The sequence below is a fragment of the Camelus dromedarius genome, chromosome 24, assembly GCF_036321535.1.
Source record: "Camelus dromedarius isolate mCamDro1 chromosome 24, mCamDro1.pat, whole genome shotgun sequence".
Taxonomy (NCBI): Eukaryota; Metazoa; Chordata; class Mammalia; order Artiodactyla; family Camelidae; genus Camelus; species Camelus dromedarius.
The window spans coordinates 16,285,757-16,305,237 of NC_087459.1; the positions used below are offsets into that span (position 1 = coordinate 16,285,757).

A 19,481-nucleotide genomic window follows, 5' to 3' on the forward strand; every position below is an offset into this window, starting at 1 on the left:
CACTGGTGCCCCCTGGGGTTTTGCCATTCCGGATCAATTTTATGAGAAATTTCTCAGCTTGAGAATCCCATACCACAGGGTACTATAAATCTACACCCCTCATTTGCACATGGCATAGGCTTGGTGTTTTGATTTCTCACTGGAGAATGGTTTTTTTTTTTTCAACCCAGGTTCCAGGCCAGTGACTAGCTTCCACATTGCTTCTTGAGTCAGTAGCCTAAAATTCAGAGTTCTACAGCCAAAAAAAAAAAAAAAAAAAAAAAAAAAACCCAAAACACACAAAAAAACATATGGATTAGGAACAAGACAAATAAAACTTCTAGAAATGGAAAGCATTGTCATTGAAGGTAAAAACTCAAAGCACTGGTTTAAGAAGCAGGTTAGATTCAGCCAAAAAATAAATAAATAAATAAAAAAGGAATTAGTGGAAAGTGAGGTCTGCAATCAATGATGGACTCAGCAATAATGGGAACTCCAGGTCTCCAAATACCATGACTTGCTAAAAGAATTCCAATTCCTTTGGAGAAATGTTTGTATAAGATAAGCCTGAAATAGATGGTAGTTCTATACAGCAAGGAAGTTATCAAAAACTCCTGGGGTTATGTGGAAAGGATATAGGCATGAAGGTGCTCCCATAGACCAAAGACTGAATAATCTGATCATCGAAAAGACTAATGGCAGCAGTGAAGTAAAACACCATTATGCTGGAAACGTCCAACATGCTAAAATCCATGCATTAATGATGGTACCAAACCGAAACTCCAGCTTACTGCTTAAGTAACCTTGGAGGTTGCTCAGGCACCAATTCATTATTCTGAAAGCTGGCAAATAAAGAGAATAAATCAAGCATCTTTTCTCTCTGTCCTTTCTGAACTATCTTCAGAGTATACCAAAGAGCTGATACGGAAAATTTCTTCTTTAAAGAAGAGTTCTACTGCTTTAAAAAATAAGTAAGTAAGTAAACAAACAAACAAACAAATAAATAAAGTTCTGGTTAATAAATGTGGAAGGAATGATAGAATTAAAATATCATCATTTTTCAGACCCTAATGAAATAATGGATCTGCGTAATGATTTTCTAGGGATAATAAAACCATTAGGTCGACGGTTCCCAACATTGTCTGCACTTTGAAATTACTCAAAAAGCTTTATAAAACACAATGCCTGGGCCTCACCTACAAAGAGTTTAATGTAATGGGTTGAGGGCATGGCCTGCCCATGGAGATTTTTCTTAAAGCTCCCTAGGTGATTCTAATGTGCATCCAAGATTGAGAACCACCACATTAGGTGAAAGGCTGATGGGAAACTTTATAAGGGAGGTGATGGAGGAGTAGGGAGGTGGATCACATTGACAATGCCTGAGCCCACTGATCAATCTCAGTGAGGAAAGGAAAGATGATCAGACGGTATGTGCCTCCTAATGTGACACGCTGTGAGGGACACAGTGCCTGCAGTTTCCTGGGAAGTTATCCAAGCTCAATCTGATCAAGCCTCTAGCACAGAGGGATGGGAATAAGCTACATACATCATTAGATGTAACAGGCCTGTCCTCTCCCAACACAACACCATCATTTTACAGACCATACTCTGACCTCTCCCCCATTTTTCTTCTTTGCCTTTCCTGGTTCCCCCTAGTTTCTCTTGTATAAACCTGCCACAGGAAGGACATGGGGAAGAAGCAAAGATGCTAGGAAGGGGATCATGAATTGAGCTTTGACAAGAACAATCATTTTGGTGTAGGAACCTGGAAAGGGTACCAGTTCATTTCAGCTCCTTCTTCTGATTTGCTTTAAGGGGTAGGGGGTCTGGCTTTCATTTTGGGTCAGGATATGTGTCGAACTCCTCAGTTTTTACTCCAACCTCATCATCTGCATATCTGGTATTCTTTCTTCATTTGGCAACAGAGAAAACTAAAGGTTTGAGATTCCCCCAAGAGAACAGAAAGCTAATCCATTCCTATCAACAACTTACAGCCTTTCATGTGCACAGTCACCTTCTGGGAAGATGCACAGACTGGTAGCAGCAGTTACCTCCGAACGTTAGGAGGAAAATGTACCTTTCACTCTATATCAGGGTTTCTCAACCCCAGTACTATTTACATTTTGGGCTGAAGAATCCTTTGTTGCGGGGGCTGTCCTGGGCGTTGTAGGACAGTTAGCAGCATCCTTAGCTTCTATCTACTAGATGCCAGTAGCACCCTGGTAGTTGTAACAATAATGTTTTCCCACTTTGCCAAATGTCCCTTGAGGGGGCAAAATGGCCCCGATGGAGCTACAGTTCTATACTTTTTGCATTGTTTGACTTTTTTTTTCACTACATGCAGCATTAATTTTTCAAAGAATTTAAAGAAAAGAAAAAAGCTTAACTGAGAGAAGCAACAGTCAGAGAAAATGGTCTAAGACGAAGGTGATGAATTAGCAGCCAATAGGCTAAATCTAGCTCTGGCTTAATCCTCATTAAGTTTTTAAGAAAAAATTTGAATGAGTTATCAAGATTGAAAAATGGGTGGCCTTGGGGGGAGGGTATAGCTCAAGCGGCAGAGCGCATGCTTAGCACGTGCGAGGTCCTGGGTTCAATCCCCAGTACCTGCTCCAAATATAAATAAATAAATAAACCTAATTACTTCCCCCTCATTAAAAAAAAAAAAAAAAAAAAAGGTACTCTCCACATTTCTGGTTTCTCTTGAAAAAGCAGTTGATCTGGTCACCCTGAGCTCACATTATCAGATAGCACAGTGCTCAAGAGATGAGTAGTAGCTGTCCACTTTCGGCAGAAAGAAACGTCTTCAGATGGCCCAGCCCCACCTTAGCCTGTTACCTGCTTGGCCGTCAGAGCCATTTGAGTTTGAGATCCCTGCTGTAAGGGACATGCTACTGTCATCCACCCACGCATTCTGGGCTTTCTATGTTCTTCACACATTCTGCCCATACCTGTCATGGGGTCTGCGCCTGGAGACAACACGAATATCAACGGTGCGCAGCAATTGGAATCACTGTAAGACCCCTGGAGATCAAACGTAGGGGCTTCTATGTATACGTTCCCCATGTTCTCAGCAACGAACTCCCGGATGGCTGGGATCATTTTGTCAGGCCGCAGACATCGGAGGATCACCATCCTCTCCAAACCTTGCAGAAACTTCCAAGACCCGGGGAGCTTCTCCTCATGGGGCCAGGCTGAGTCATAGATGAGCTTCCATTTGTCGGAATTTTGTTCCAAATGTTCCATCAGGCCTTTCAGTTTTGGCAACGCAGACGCGCGAACCACTTCCGCCCACGCCCTCTCAGACAGCCATTCTGGGGCCGGGTTGGGGAAGGGGTTGTCCAGGGCAACGCCTCCAGTTAGAAGGAAGTACCACATCTCCTCGTCAATTTGCTTTTTCTCTTTCAAGATGCCGATCGTCAAGAGGAGGGAGAAGAGCAGCTTGTCCTTCTCGAACAGAGAGCGGCAGACGTTGTTGTAGATGCTGAGGGTGAAGTGCTCGATGATGTAGTCAATTCGGAGCTCTAGCTCCTCGCTCTTCTTGCTGTGGGCCAGAGAGTGCACGTAGAGGTTTATGAACCACGTCAGGGAGTACTGGTACATGGGCTCGATGTTGGCCAGGCCGGAGATACAGAAGAAGATGGTGGCAGAGTGGACGGCCACCGGCTTGTAGCCCATCCGAGTCTCATCAATCTGCGTTTCCGTCAGTGAGGCAATTTCCTGCTTCTCAGAGATTTCTTCAGACAGCAGTTTGGAGGAGGACAAAACTTTGATGGCGGTCTCATCCTCGAGGATGTTGCCCTCGGACAGGGAAAGGACCTCCAAGATCTTGTCTTCAATTTCCTTTAGCTGCTTCTTGTTCTTGGCACTTTCCACAATCAGCTTGTTCTTTTTCTCTTCCAGTTCTGGCTTCTCCTTGGCGGCCACGATGCCAAGGAGTTGGTCTTGGAGCCCCAAGGGGGTGATCATAAAGTTGAGAAGACAGACTTTCACAGCGACTTCAGGGAGGTAATGCGGGTTTCTCAAACGGGTTGTGATGTACAACTTAAAGTCTCTGGAGTATTCGATGATGTTTTCACCGAGCCTCATGTACTCAACCCCTTGCTGCTTGAACGTGGACTTGAGCAAGATGGGTTCAATAAAGGCATCCAGCTCCTCCCCGACGTTTTCTAGTAGGACGGGGGTGCCAAACTGCAGCGCGTGCTCCAGCGTCCTCACGTAGTTGGTATCCGAAAACTTGATGACAGACAGCCTATTTTCTTTCTCCATATTCTTGATCCACTTATTGGCCTGCCCCTGAGGGTCAATCATTAAGGCCCAGCGTCTGGAGTTGGATACAATGATGCCATTGTCAATGGAGAAGGAGTCAATGGGCAACCCAGCAATCTGCCAGGCACGAATTTTTACAGGATCTCCTAATGTGTTGCTGAGACTAAAGTCACTGGAGCCGGGGATGAGTTTATCCTTACACTGGGCCAGCCACTGCTTCTGGCACTCAGCCCGATAATCCATGGTAAAAGCCCCCAGGTAAGCCACGGTCCCCGAGGACACCAACACATCCCCTGTCAGATTAGTATAGCGGATCCCCAGCTGCCGGGCAGCTTCTGTCCATCTGTCCTTCTCTCCCCCAAGACCACTGATCAGTTTTTCTGCCCTGATCAGCTTTTGGGAGCAGAGCTCAATGTTTTCCTCCAAGGTCTTTTTCTTGGTATTCATCTCTTCAAAGTCATCGTTCAGGGCCTGGAGGCGGTCTTCCACCAGCTTCAGCTCTGCTCGCTTCTGGTTCAGTTTCTGCATCTGTGCGTGCAGCTTCTCCTCGGCTTCCTTCAGCCGCTCCCGTTTGGGAGCCACCACTTTGGCCACACGATCGTACACCTCCATGGCCCTCACCCACTTGCACAGACCCTCGCAGGCAGATGACACGTTTTTAATGACGGCTGGCTGGAAATCGGGGTGATCGATAAACCTTTCCCGGATCCGCTTCATGATCACTGGGGCGATGTTGTCTTTGTCGTATGTCTTAAGACTCTCCAAGAATTTCAGATCTCCAAGAATCTTTCTTGATACCCCCCAGTAATCTTCTATCATTTTACCTGTTTGGGACAAGAAACAGAGATAAGACTAGTATGAAGACATTCTGGCTGAGACTTAGAGCCTTGCCATGGCTACTCCTTATATTTGGCCAAAGAGAAAAAAAAGATCTGACGGGATTTTAGGGCAGAGAATACTCTACATGATACCACAATGATGGATACATGTCATTACATAGTTTTCCAAACCCGCAGAATATATAACACCAAGAGTGAACACCAATGTAAACTATGGACTTTGGGTGATAATGATGTACCCATGTAGCTTCATCAATTGTAACAACTCTGGTTGGGGATGTTGGTAATGAGGGAGGCAAGGCATGTGTTGGTGTGTTGGGGCAGGAGGTGCATGAGAAAGCTCTGCATCTTCATCTCAGTTTTGCTGTGAACATAAAACTGGTCTGAAAACAAAATCTTAATTTAAAAAATCCCCAGCTTCTTGTCATGGACTGGGAGGCCCCCCAACCTTACCCACCCTCGCCTCTATCTTACTCTCTGGTCTTTAGTTACAAGGACTTTCCTTCAATTCCTTGATGATCCTAAGTGCTTCCCTGCCATAAGCTCTTCACCTAGGCTGTAAATGGCATCTAGGTGGCTCCTCATCAGACTTCAGGCTTCTTTAAAAAGCTACCTCTCTATGAAGCATTTTCTTTCATCTCAGCTGCTAGACTGCCCATTCCCTTTATAGCATTTATGGCAATCTGTGATTTGTTTGTTTGGTTGGTTGGTTTTAATTGTCTGCCTCTCCCTTGGAGCTGTAAGCTCCTGGGGAGGAGAACAAGATGGTGGAGCAGTATGACACTGAGCTCAAGTCCCCCCATGAACATATCAAAAATACATCTACATGTGGAGCAAATCTCACTGAAAACCAACTGGAGACTGGCAGAAAGACTCCTCTACAATCAAGAATGTAAAGAATGATCCATGTGGACTCAGGTAGGAAAGAAGGAGAGGCAATCAGGTTGGGATCTGTGCCACTAGAAGAGACAAAAGAGGAAGAGTGTATTGCAGGCTCGGAGATCCTCCCTATCAGTGAGGGGTTCAAAACATATGGGGCATTCCAGCCCTGGGGTCTGACACTGGGAAGATGAGTTCCTTTAGCTTGTTTGAAAACCAGTGGGACTTACAGGAGAAACCAAGACTCCACTAGTGAAGAGCACACACACTTGCTTACTCCTGGGAGCAAGATGGGGAAAGCATATGAAATGGCCCAGGGCTCTGGACAGTTTCCCACGACTGCCCCAGTGTGTGCCTAGCCTGCACCCAGTGCCTGCTCTAGCCCCTCTAGCTCCAGCACAACTCCCCACTAGGGTGAAGGCTATCATTGCCAAAGACAGTGTGCACTCTGGGGAGGGGGAAAGCTGGTAACAGAGCTGGCCTGGACTTGGCACTGCATCCGAATGGGATGAAGACATCCATTGCTGGAGTTCGAAGAGGTGGTGGATTAGGAGCTGTCCAGAGCTTTGATTGATGTGCTAGGACCATCCAGCACACACCCAGCCCACACTGGTTGTCTGCTCTGGTCCCCCTGGCTCCAGTACTGCTACCCTCTAGAGTGAAGGTACTATTGCTGGGAGGGGAAGGGTACACACTTAGGGAGAATGGGACCAGCTCAAACCCAACCTGCAGGGCTTCTGCTCCAGCACCTTGGGACCTGACCCTGCGTACAATAGGGTGCTGATGACCACTGGGCATACGAGAAGCTCTGTCTGACACCTGGCTCTGGCTCTAGGCCCTCCATCTTCAGCCCCACTTTCCTGGGGAAGCCAGCACACCCTGGGGAAGATGTGACCCAAGCTCACCTAAGATACAGCTGTCCCACCAAAGCCCCTGGGCACATGTAGACTGCATAGGACACTCCCACACAAGAACACCCTTTCAAGATTGGGACAGGTAACTGTTCCATTTAATTTCATAGAGACAGAGAAAGTTAACAAAATGAGAAGACAGAGGAATATGTTTCATATAAAAGAACAAGAAAGAAAAAAACCCCTGAAAAAACAGCTAATGAAACAGAAATAAATAATTCACCAGATAAAGAGTTCAAAGCATTAGTAATAAGAATGCTAATTGAACTTGGGAAAAGAATAGATGAAGACATTGACACTAGACACATAGACACCAGACAAAGACACTACAAAAAATTTACAGGCCTATAATTCCAATAAATATGGATGCAAAGGTCAACAAAATGTTAGCAAACTGAATTCAACAATTTATTAAAAAGATCATACACCATGACCAAGTGGAATTTATTCTGGGGGTGCAAGGATGGTTCAACATCCACAAATTAATCAATGTGATACACTACGTTAACCAAAGGAAAGATAAAGATCACATCATCATATCAGCAGAAGCAGAAAAAGCACTGGACAAAATTCAACATTCATTCATGATAAAAACTCTCATCAAAATTGGTACAGAGGGAACATATCTCAACATAATTAAGGCCATTAATGACAAACCCACAGCTAACATCATACTCAATGGTGAAAAGTTGAAAGCTTTTCCTCTAAAATCAGAAACAAGATAAGGATACCCACTGTGGTCATTACTGTTTCACATAGTATTCATGGAACATAATATTAGGTAGTCCTAGCCACAGCAATCAGACAAGTAAAAGAAGTAAAAGGCACCCAAATTGGAAGGGAAAAAGGAAAACTGTCACTATTTACAGATGACATGATACTATATATAGAAAACTCAATAGTCTCCATGAAAAAGAGTATTAGAACTGCTAAATGAATTCAGTAATGTTGCAGGATATAAGGTTAATAAACAGAAATCTGTTATCTAGCTGTATAAGACAAGAAAGCCAGAAAACAATCTTGTTCAGAATTGCATCAAAAAGAATAAAATGCCTAGGAATAAGCTTAACCAAGGAGGTGAAAGACCTACATTCTGAAAACATGGAACATTGATGATGTAATTGAAGACGATACAAAACATGGAAAGATATCCCATGTTCACGAATTGGAAGAATTAATATTGTTAAAATGTCCATACTGCCCAAAGCAATCTACAGATATAACACAAAACCTATCAAAATATCAGTAAAGAACTAGAACAAATAATCCTAAAATTTATATGGATCCACAAAACACCCCAAATAGCCAAAGCAATCTTAAGAAAAAAAGAACAAAGCTGAAGGTTTGTTCATGTCCTTGACTTCAAACTATATTTCAAAGCTACAGTAATAAAAACAGCACAATACTGACACAAAACAGACAAAAAGATCAATGGGAACAGAATAGAGAGCCCAGAAATCAACCTATGCACTTATGGTGGTCAGTTAATCTACAACATAGGAGACAAGAATATACCATAGGGAAAAGACAGTCTATCAGTAAGTGATGCTGGGAAAACTGGATAGCTACATGTAAAAAGAAAACGAAATTAGAACGTTTTCTCACATCACATACAAAAATTAACTGAAAATGGATTAAAAACTAAATATAAGACTGGAAACTATAAAATTCCTAGAATAAAACAAAGGCAGAATACTCTTTGACATAAACCATAGCAATGTTTTTTTTGGATTTGTCTTCTCAGGCAAAGGAAATCAAAACAAAGTTAAACAAAAAGGACCTAATTAAACTTAAAAGCTTTTACATAGCAAGGAGACTATGTACAAAATGAAAAGACAACATACAGAATGGGAAAAAATAATTGCAAATGATATAACCAAAAAGGGGTTAATATTCAAAATATATCAACAGCTCATATAATTATATTTAAAAAACAATCTAATCAAAAATAGGCAGAAGACTTGAATAGATATTTTCCAAAGTAGATATACAAATGGCTAACAGGCACTGAAAAGATGCTCAATTTCACTAATTATTAGAGAAATGCAAATTAAAACCAAAATGAGGTATCATGTCACACCTGTCAGACTGGCTATCATCAAAAAGTCTATTAATAACAAATGTTGGAGAGGATGTGGAGGAAAAGGAACCCTCATATACTGTTTATGGGAATGTAAATTGGTGCAGCCATTATGGAAAACAGTATGGATATTCCTTTAAAAAAGTGAAAATTGATCCAACAATTACACTCTTGGGTATCCAAAAAAAAAAAAATTAAAACACTAATTCAAAAAGATACATGCACTTTAACATTCATAGCAGTATATTATTTACAGTAGCCAAGATATGGAAGCAACCCAAGTGCCCATCAAGAAATGATTGGATTAAGAAAATGTGGAACACATATAGAGAATGGAATATTACTCAGTCATGAAAAAGAATGAAATACTGCCATGAAGCATGTGCATGGACCTAAAGGGTATTCTGCAGGCATCTAGGTGTCTGGGTCTCTCTCCATTTCTTTCTCAGTCTCAGTTTCTTTCTCTGCATCTCTTTCTCACTCTCTGTCTCTTTTTATTCTCTTTTTACCTCTGGTTATCTCTTTCAGTGTCTCTGTCTCACTATTTTTCTTTCTGCTTCTTATCTTTCTCTCTTTAACTCTTTCTGCTTCTCTCCCTCTCATCCACATCTTACTTTGTGTGCTTGCTCCCTATTGGTCCTTTTGTCTCCATGAGCTTCATTTTTGTAATATTTTGTAAACAGGGGCCTTGACTGAGCTTGGCTTCACCTAAAGATGCCTGCATTTTCCTGACTGATTGAGAGGAGAAAGGATGGTGAAGAAACATATAACATACAAAAATACACTGAAAATGGATTAAAAACTAAATATAGTTTTTAGTGCGCTCTTTGGGTACACACACACTTCCTGGTGCCTTTCTTATTTCCCCCAAGACGTGACAATACTGCCTGCAGGCCTGGGGTAGGATGAGTGGGGGCACCAGCACCCATCCTACCAGGGGAGAGCAGCCTGTACAGGCCTCTGGGTCAGGTGGGGTGCTGGAAGGGATTACCACTGCCGCTGGGGTCCGGCTTCCTCTCAGGTCTTAGCCCCTTCATCACACAGATGCTCTCCATGACCAGTTTGACAGGGCCAGGTGGATTCTGCATGGACTTCACCAGTGAGATGTCTGCAGGGTTCAGGGTGTCCAGTGCAGCAAGTGCGGCCTCCAGTGCTGGCATCACCTCTGCCAGGTCCCCTTCACATTCGTTCTGCAGGCAACACAGGGACAGGAGAGGTGACTGCCTAGTGCCTGGCATACTGGGGGCGAAGCAAGCTCAGCTCCTGGAGGAAGCAGAGCAAGTAGGAAGAGGTGCTTCCCGTCCCAGTGTCCTTCCAGGGTGGTGCCCCTCCTGGAGGTCTGCATGGTGAGGGTGGCTCTGACAGCTGGCCAGCAGCAGGGAGGCATGCATGGAATTGTAGGGCTGTGGTCTGGATACCTTGACATTGAGAATTTACATGGTTTAAAAAAAAAATCAAGCTTTTGGTTTTTAGCAAATTCCCAAGATATATATGCAGTGAGTGACTTCATAGCCATTGATCAAGGATGGGTTGAGAGATGAAATAAAAAAAAATAAGGGGTGAGTGACAGATGGGAAGAGGGTTAGGGCAAGTTTAGGGAAGAATAAGGTGTGAGGGGTGGGAGAAGGTCAGAGAAAGGGCGAGTGTCCGGGATGCACTTGTAGTTCAGACATAGGGTAGAGGTGGTGTTGGCAATGGGGGAAGTTTGGGGATAGGGTGGAGTTTAAGGCAAGAGGTTAAGGATGAGAAATGTGGATAAAGATTAACGCTGGGTCATGAGCTCTGGGAAAAGGAGATGGTGTATATTTTGTCCATTACTTCTTCATTCAGAACCAAAACTAATACAATGGAATATTATTCAGCCCTAAAACAAAATGAAGTACTGATTCATGCAACAACATGGATAAACCTTGAGAACATTATGCTAAGTGAAAGCAGCCAGACAGATGCAAAATGCCACCTGCTACATGATTCCATTTACATGAAATGTGCATAAAAAGAAAATCCACAGAGGCAGAAAGTAGGTTAGTGGTTGCCAGGGACCAGGGAGAGGGAGGATTGGCTAGCGACTGCTAATGGGTGCAGGCTTCTTTTTGGGTGATGAAAATGTTCTAGAATTAGACAGAGGTGATGATTATATAACTTTGTGAATACACTAAAAACCTCTGAATTGCATGATTTTACAAGGTGAATATTAATTGTATATGAACTATATGTCATTTAAAAAAAAAAGAAAGCTTAACAGTATAACATTTTAGAACTGGAAGGAACTTTATAGATTACAGTTGGCCCTCTGTCCGTGGACTTGGAACCACTGATACAGAGGGCTGACTGTAGGGGGCTTGAGCACCTGTGGATTCTGGTATCTGCAGGGGGAGCTTGGTGTCTGCGGGCCCCCGGCTCCCTACTCAGTGAATTTTCTGTTAGTCTCCGAGCCTAGGGAGTGATCACGCAGTCATGAATGAAGTGAAACTTCATAAGAGAATGTCAAAAGCAGCACGTGTTGAAGTCTATGTCTTGCACATTTATGGTGACAGGCAAACAAAATAAAGGAGGTTCCACCTTCCTACATACGTGTGCGTATATCATGGATTCTTTATTTTAGGTTTTCTGCTTTTCTTATAAACTCATAGCAATGTTTCATTTGGCTTCATCATATTAAAACAATCCCCCTCTCCTCAAAATGAGCCACGTCAGATGTCCCCAGCATCAAAACAGAATGCCCTGCTTCTGGTGGTAAGAATGGCTCGGTCCCAAGGGCAATTCAAGGGGTGCAAGACATGGGGAAGAACCGGGGCGGAACCCTGCTTCAGGAGGGGCTTGCAGGCAGAGGACACCAAAGGTGCTCACTCAGCTATAGCTCTGGATTCTCACCAGGTTCCAACCAACCCAGATGCCCATGGCTTCCTACTACCCATAGCTTCGTGCGCTTTCCTATAACGTGCCAGACAACTAGTGGCCCACGTTCACGTTATGCCCCCTGGTGGCCTGGAAGCTCTGCTTCTTTCCTAAGGGGTAAGTCCTGGGTTCCAGAGGGCTTGTTTGTCAAGTAACTCCAAAGGTTTTCATTGTCGTATTACCTCTGACAATGATTCTTAACCCTGACTCTGCATCAGAGTCGCCGAGGAGCACTCAGGGCATCCTCACCATCAGGCTCCACACCCAGAGATTCTGATTCATTCTGGTTCTGATGCAGCCTAGGTGGGGTCTGGGCACCTGCATTTTTGAAACTCCAAAGCTGACTCTGACACACAGCTCTGTTGAGAAACTGCAGCTGACACACTGGAAATACCGAACACAGGGAAGGAAGGAATAGACTTCAGTGCCCAGTAGGGGAATGGCTCCTTGATGGGTGAAACACCTACATAGCATGGTCATTAAAGTGATTATATGACATTCTGGAAAAACAGTTGTGATAGGCTGTTCAGGAAATTAAAAAGCATGAAGCAAATCACAGTTATGCTATGATTGCAGTAACCATGCACATGGATAGACAGGAACTAGAAGAAAACTTGGAAAATTGGATAGGTGTTAAAGTTGAGCTCTTAAAAATTCTTTTGTATGTGTTATTACTGTTACATCATTTGTTTCTGTGGAAAAAAATTAATAAATGACCCCTGCGGCTTAGCAGTGCACAGAGCAGCAGGGCTGTTTGAGGCGCGTGAAGCACAGTGCTTGCTGATGAAACGTAACCATCTCTGCAGTACTCCAAGCATCGTTTATTATCCTCATTAGGGGGAAAAGAAACGATCCATTAGCTTAGAAAGAATCGACCAGTTTGAGATTTGCAAGTGTTAGCCACTATATATAAAAATAAATTAAAAAACAAATTTCTTCTGTACAGCACAGGAAACTATATTCAATACCTTGTAATAACCTTTAATTAAAAAGAATATGAAAATGAATGTATGTATGTATATGTATGACTGGGACATTGTGCTGTACACCAGAAATTGACATATTGTAACTGACTATACTGCAATTAAAAAAAAAAAAAGAATCAACCAAGTTAAGTAAACCGTTTCACTTGGGCAGCAAGGGTTTGGGAACTGACTCTTTGCCAGTCTCCTGATGGTCCCAGGACGGACTCCACTCCATTGCTGAGCCTCTGCACTGCATTAGCACCACACTGGGTGTTCTCTCCCATGTTCTCTCATTTCTAGGGGTGCGAGGATATTAGAGGAAATCAGCAGCCCTCGTGTGGAGGAGGACTGTAGCCCTGAGAGGTTCAGGAGGGGATGCTGGTCCTCACGAAAGTCTCAGGGAAACTCAGAGCAAGCACAAGTCTTTTTACTCCTCCCTGGATAGTTTCTTCCACCTCCTGACTCACCTTCAGGATGTCACTCCCAGTACTCGGGGATGCGACGGCAAAGCATTAGACCTCACCCTTCATGTCAAAACCTGAGTTTTGGCAGTCTATTACCCAGGAATGGGTGTGGTGGGTCACTGCCTTATAAACCTCATGTCACCTCTCACCTCCTTCCTGTTCCAGCAAATCACTGTTTTCCTCTGACATTGTGGAGAAGAATCCCATGTGTGATGGTACCCATACATGGTGAGAGACTGGCCTTTATAAAGCAGGCAAGTCCACATGGTACAGGGAAAAGAACGATAGTTCTGGAGAATAGCTAACATGGGCCATGAAGCTCTGATTGCGTGCTGGACACATGCCATAAATTTTACATGTTTTTCTCTTAGTGTCTCCATTTTACAGATGAGGAAACTGAGGTTAGGAAGGGACAGAGCAAATATTGAGCCCTGACACATCTGATTCTAGCACTGAATCACAGAAAAGTTGCAAATGCATGTGCCTCTAGGGGAAAGACCAGTGATATGAGTGTCACAAAGTGAACTATTTGGGGCTTTGATGAACTGGAACTCACCAGGGACAGCATTGATTAAAAGCTGCCCATGGGTGCAACCCAGGAATGCAGGTCTTGTGTTGCCCTAGAACTCAATTTGTTTTCCTAATAAAAGCTAAAAGTTAAAAAATTTTACTTGAAATCTTTTGATTTTTAAAAGTTAAGTATTTCAAATTAAAAAAAAAAATACTGTATGCGTCACAGTGTATATATAGCTGCTAGTTTTTGCAACTTCTGGGATAATGGCCAGATGCGAGGGCTTTGGAAGCAGGGAGCTCTGGGTTTGAATCTTGATTCAGTCACATGGTAGCTGTGTGACTGGACAAGTCGTTTAAGTCCTTGTACCATGATTTCCTCATCTGTAAACTTGGAATAATGCCATTTGCCTTACAGGGCTGTTAGGATGATAAAAGTTACTGTAAATCAAACACAGGAGAACACAACCTTCATGAGAAAAGGAACTTTGTCTGTCTTATTCACTCCTATTTGCCCACCGCCTAGAAAAGTGCCAGCACAAAGTAAGCATTCAATAAATATTTGTTAAATAAAGCAATACCAAAAAAACCATGATGACGTTGATAAGTCATGGCTCTTATTATCCCCTTGTCATAGAATAACAAATCACCTGCTAGATGATGGCTCTTGGTACCCAGCGGTCACTGTCTTTTATGGTTCCACTGGCCCCCCTCACATACCACTAGGACTACGAGTCAGCAAGCCTCTCTTATCCAGGACATTCACTGTGGGACTCTGAGACCAGAGACTGGACCTGTGGGAACCTAACAGAGGCCAGATTTCAGGACTTATTAGAGAAAAGCCAATCTGGAAGTCCCATCCTTTTCAAAACAGTGCCCCATAACCTAGAAGTGAGACACAAGCTACTTTTTGTTCAAGCTCTTGTTTGAAGAATGGTCAAAAGAATTTTCTAACTGCTGAGTGGGAAAGTAGGGGGAAGTAAGTATCTTAAGCTAAGTGCTATGAGCCTTGGATTCTAATCCTACTAACTAGCCTTGCAGCTCTGGAAAGTCATTTTTACCACTGAACCTCAATGTTGTTGACTTTCAGATACTGACAGCTGTCACTAGTAAGTCCAAAGTTGTTATGATACTCAAATGGAACTGTGTGCTTCAAAGTGCTTGGAGAAATACGTAACATCACACGAACGTTAATCAGATTTTTTTCTAATATCTCAATATAGGTGAAGCCCTTCCCAGGACTGCTCTTCTTTAGTACAGAAATCACCTTCAAATGCGGCCCTCTAGGTTTAACCTTCTGTCATTCAACAAATATTTATTTCACACCTATGACATGCCAGCCACATCTGAGCAAAAACATGATGGAGGTGAAGGAGATAGCCAATGCGAACAGCCAGTGCAAGGGCCCTGGGGTAGGAACATGCCTTGCATTTGTCTGGGGAGTAGCTAGGAGGCCCGTGTGGCCAGAGCAGTCAATGAGGGGAAAATAATAAGAGATGAGGTTAGATTATATTGGGGTTTGTAGGCCTTGACTCTGAGGGAGAGGGAAAGTATCTGCAAAACAATAATGCTTCCTGGAGAGAGCCAGGTGTCACTTACTAGTTATGTGATGCTGGAAAAGCATCCTTTCAACCCTCACTTCTTCCATCTGCAAGTTGGGCATGACCGCGCACATTCTGCGGGACTCTGTTAGGCTCTAGTGAGAGAATGGTGAACCCAGAAAATGCCGGTTCCCCCTCTTTCCTCTCGGTTCTTTATACCTTGATTCCTTGAGCAATGGCGGCAGCAGCGTTGGCTTCTTTTTCGTCTGCCTGCACCAGAAGTTTCTTGGCATCGGCCTCTCTCGTCTCCTCTTCGATTTTCACCATCATCTTAGCGGTCTCCTCAGAGGTCTGGATGAGTTGGGGTTGGAGGGCAGTCAGCTCTACTTGCATGACTGCCACCTAGCAAGGAGAGAGGGTGAGAGGGGTGCAGGGTCAGCCATGCCAATGCTGAAAATGGCGGAGTTGGCAAAAGCTGCAACGACCTCTAACCTATGATACGTGCAGAAGATACTGATGATTTTAATGGTGCTGGGTACACATTTGTTGGCTAGGGTTTCTCTCTTCGATCTTCTAGTACTTAGTTGCTGAGTTCATACTATGTGTTGTAGTTACCAAGCTCTGTGGTAGGCACCAGACATATAATGGTAAACTTAAAAAATTTTAAAATGATACAACATTTTAAAACTTTCAAGGTCATTTCTTCCAGTGGTCTGAGGCTCTCTAAAACATTCCTGCCAAATAGCTCTCTGACCACTGTCTGAACATCTCTAATGATGGGGAGCTCACCACCGCTCTGGGGAGCTGGGCTGTTTTTCAGACAACTAAACACATCAGATTTTCCTGGTAAAGAGCTGGAATCTACCCCCACGCAGTTTTCGCCCACTGGTCCTGATTCTGCCTTCTAAGGCAGCTCAGGTATTTTTTGGAGAGAGTTTCATGACCTCGAACCCACTGCCCCCCAGAAAGTCCACATGAGAGAAACACAGCATGCTGGCCTGATCAGGAACACAGACTCTGGAGTCGTGCAGACCCAAGCTTCAGTTTTGACCTAACCGCTTGCACCAGCTACTCGCGAGGCTGGTGATGGTGGGCAAGTCGCCGGGCCTCTCTGGGTCCTTGGTCTTCGGGTGTAACGTGATGATAACAGCATTTTCCTCATACACAGGCACGTGGCAGGGCTCGAGGAGTGTTAACTGGCACCGTCATTCTCTTTACTGTCCTCAGGTCATTTTGCTGCTCCTCCAACAACAGTTTGCTCGCCCTATCCTTGTCTGGAGAGACCCCAATTTTCAGCATCTCTCTAAAAGCCAGTGACTCTGAGTTGGACCCAGCAACCCCAGGAGCAGAACAACAGAGGCCACCTCTGACGCTCTCTCCCATCCCTGCACTGCATGTTGGTGGGTTTGCTGTACTCAGTGATAGGTCAGCCTACGGCAAACCATTCAGCTGCCTTAGTTCTTCATGGGTGCTGAAAATTCACGTCTTAATGTGATTTTGTCAAGGGACTCCAAGCACAAGTCAACTGCTGGTTCAAATGCCAGACATTTTGCTAAGGGTTATGCTTCTGTCAGCTCATTTAATCTTCATAATGCCCTATGAAGTGAAGACAGTTATCACTTTTTTTAATGAGGAAACTAAGGCCCCAAGAGGTTGAAATAACATCTTCCAGGTTGTATAGCTGATAAGTTATAATGCTGGAGTTTGAGCCCAGGACTGTCCGACTCCACAAAGCCCTGCTCTAACCACCGCCCTGTCCTGCCCAGTCCCCCACTGAGAATACCCGGGACTGAGGCAAGGGTGAGGTGAGTGAGGCACTTGCCTTGGACACAGAATTTAAAGGGGCACCAAAAACACTCAGTACTCCAGATAAGTCGTGTTTTACTGTAATGTAAGAAGTTAAAATTCGTTCAAAAAGATCCATGGTGAAGAAAACATCAAAGGCTTTAAAGACAGACTCTCACAGGGCCAAGATTAGGCTGAGGTAAGCGAGGTTAAGTCCTGCAAGTGCGGGGTGAGATGCTGTCTTTATCTGGTGCTCTCTTAACCTCCGCACCTGAACAAGCGCCTCACCACGTCCCCTTGGCCCTGGACCTCTTCGTCCCTGTTCTGTTCTGGCAGTGCTCACCTGTGATGCTGCAAATTCAAGCTTCTGCAGGCCTGTCAGGTAGCGGTTCCTCATCACATCCACCTCTTGTCTCTTCCTATTCAGGAGCGTCTTGAAGGTTAGGATCAGTTCGAGATAGGAGGTAGGGGTAACGTAGTTGTGTCTGCGAAGTGTGTGGTAGTAGTCGAGAGACAGCGTTTTCACGTTCTCCTGGAAATATTTGCACATGGAGATGACCCTGCCAAGGACACAAAGGGTAGGGAGGCAGGTCCAACCTGCTGTAGAGGGATCCAGCACGGCTTGGCTCGCAGATGGTGAGGGTGCGAGAAGACCACTCACCATGGCCTGCTGGAATCCCAAATTCCCTGCAGCATGTCAACAGAGGCTCAGGAGGGATGAAGGAGGTATAAATTCCTACCAGAATGATCTTTGACCAGGTAATTTCTATCTTTGATCGCTTTTGTGAATCACCAGGGCTTAAGCAGGAGTTCTTAATCTTTGGCAGTCTGGTGAAGCCTCTGGACTTTGCAGAATAATGTTTTAAAATGCACAACATAATATACATATATATAGGATTATAAAGGAAACCAATTATGTTGAAAGAGTTTTCAACATATTTTAAAAACCAAATTTGTGATATTGTTATATGTGTGCTTTTATTGATACATTAAATCAGGGGTCAGCAGACTTTTTCCGGAAAGGGCCAGATAGTAACTATTTTAGACTTTGTGAGCCACATAGTCTCAGCAGTAACTACTCGACTCTGCCATTGTAGTGTGCATGGCTGTCTTCCAATAAAACATTATGTACAGACATAGACTGTGAACTGGACTTGGCCCATGGGTCATAGTTTGCCGATGGAGGCATAAAATAGTAAGATTGGGCAACGAGTCTGAAAACTATCATCATTTTGAAGGAAATGATATACTGGGGTATCTGTAATGACTGAATGAGGTATGGGAATAACTGTGATTCCCACAGGTAACAAAGACACAGGTCTCACACAGCCAGACTGGGGTTTATCACCTCTCATTGTCACCCCTCACTGAAAGAAATGCAAAGCACCAGGTGTCAGTGAACAAGAAGATGTAATTTGTCCCCATTCATATTCGCTGGCCCTCCAAATTCCTTTCATGAGGCTGTAGACCCAGGTTAAGGGTCTTCTGGCCTACAGAACAAAGTTCATAGCTCTTAAAATGTCTTAAAGCCATGAAAATTCTGCCTATTTATTCATTTTTTTATTCATTCATTTAATGAGTAGTAATTGAACTTACTATGTACCAGGATATAGAGGTATACAAGGCAGGTGACATGACTCCTGCATTCACGGGACACCCAGAGTGGTTGACAGTCTCATCCCTTCATCCCTTCCCCTACTCTAGCCAAAATTCAGTGCTTTTTTTTTCTTTCTTTCTTTCTTTCTTTTTTTTTTTTTTGTATATCTGTGCTTTATACAAAAAAATAGCAAGTGTTTTTCACAACAAAAAAAACCCTCACAAGAACCAATTTTCACCCCCTTGGCAGTGATACTGCCCCTGTCGGGAATGTACACTCTGAGACTACAGAAATAGCTGTATTATCACATCCAGGTTCTCACAGCTATAACAACAGTGCATCTCCAGGACGATTCTATACAACGAAATGTTATGCTTTTTCAGCAAAGACGTTTTATTAACTATCTAAACATGATTTAAAAGTATAAGACTTTTTTTTTAAAAAAACATAAATTGATGAAGCTTAAAACAGCAACGAGAATAGAGCCAATACCTGGATTTTCATTTGAAATATTTGGTCGGGGCACTATAATGCAGCTAACACTTACTCCGTCCGAATACTGTCTTCGAGCTCCACATCTTCTAGAAATTTGTTGGCCACCATCTCCAGGGCATCAGTAGGCCAAGACTGGAACCAGTCAATTGTACAGCAGTTGATCAGTGATGGGAACATCCGCAGGCGGTTCCTGAAGGCATCCCCAACTGGACTCATGGCTGATGAAAAGTAGACTCTGTTAGGTCTCTTTCTCTGCGTCAAGGAGGCCT

At 43.7% G+C, this 19,481-nt stretch overlaps 1 protein-coding gene across 1 annotated transcript in view; it reads right to left on the bottom strand.

Annotated features, from left to right (window-relative positions):
* The window catches only part of DNAH3 (dynein axonemal heavy chain 3), a 150,344-nt gene that overhangs the window by 18,488 nt on the left and 112,375 nt on the right, over positions 1-19,481 (bottom strand). The window contains exons 50-54 of the mRNA XM_064478501.1: positions 19,265-19,430; positions 17,464-17,680; positions 15,555-15,737; positions 9,949-10,147; positions 2,931-5,072 (exon numbers count right to left, since the gene is read on the bottom strand). Of these exons, the coding sequence (XP_064334571.1) occupies positions 2,931-5,072; positions 9,949-10,147; positions 15,555-15,737; positions 17,464-17,680; positions 19,265-19,430 (2,907 nt within the window). The remainder of the gene's footprint in view (positions 1-2,930; positions 5,073-9,948; positions 10,148-15,554; positions 15,738-17,463; positions 17,681-19,264; positions 19,431-19,481) is intronic.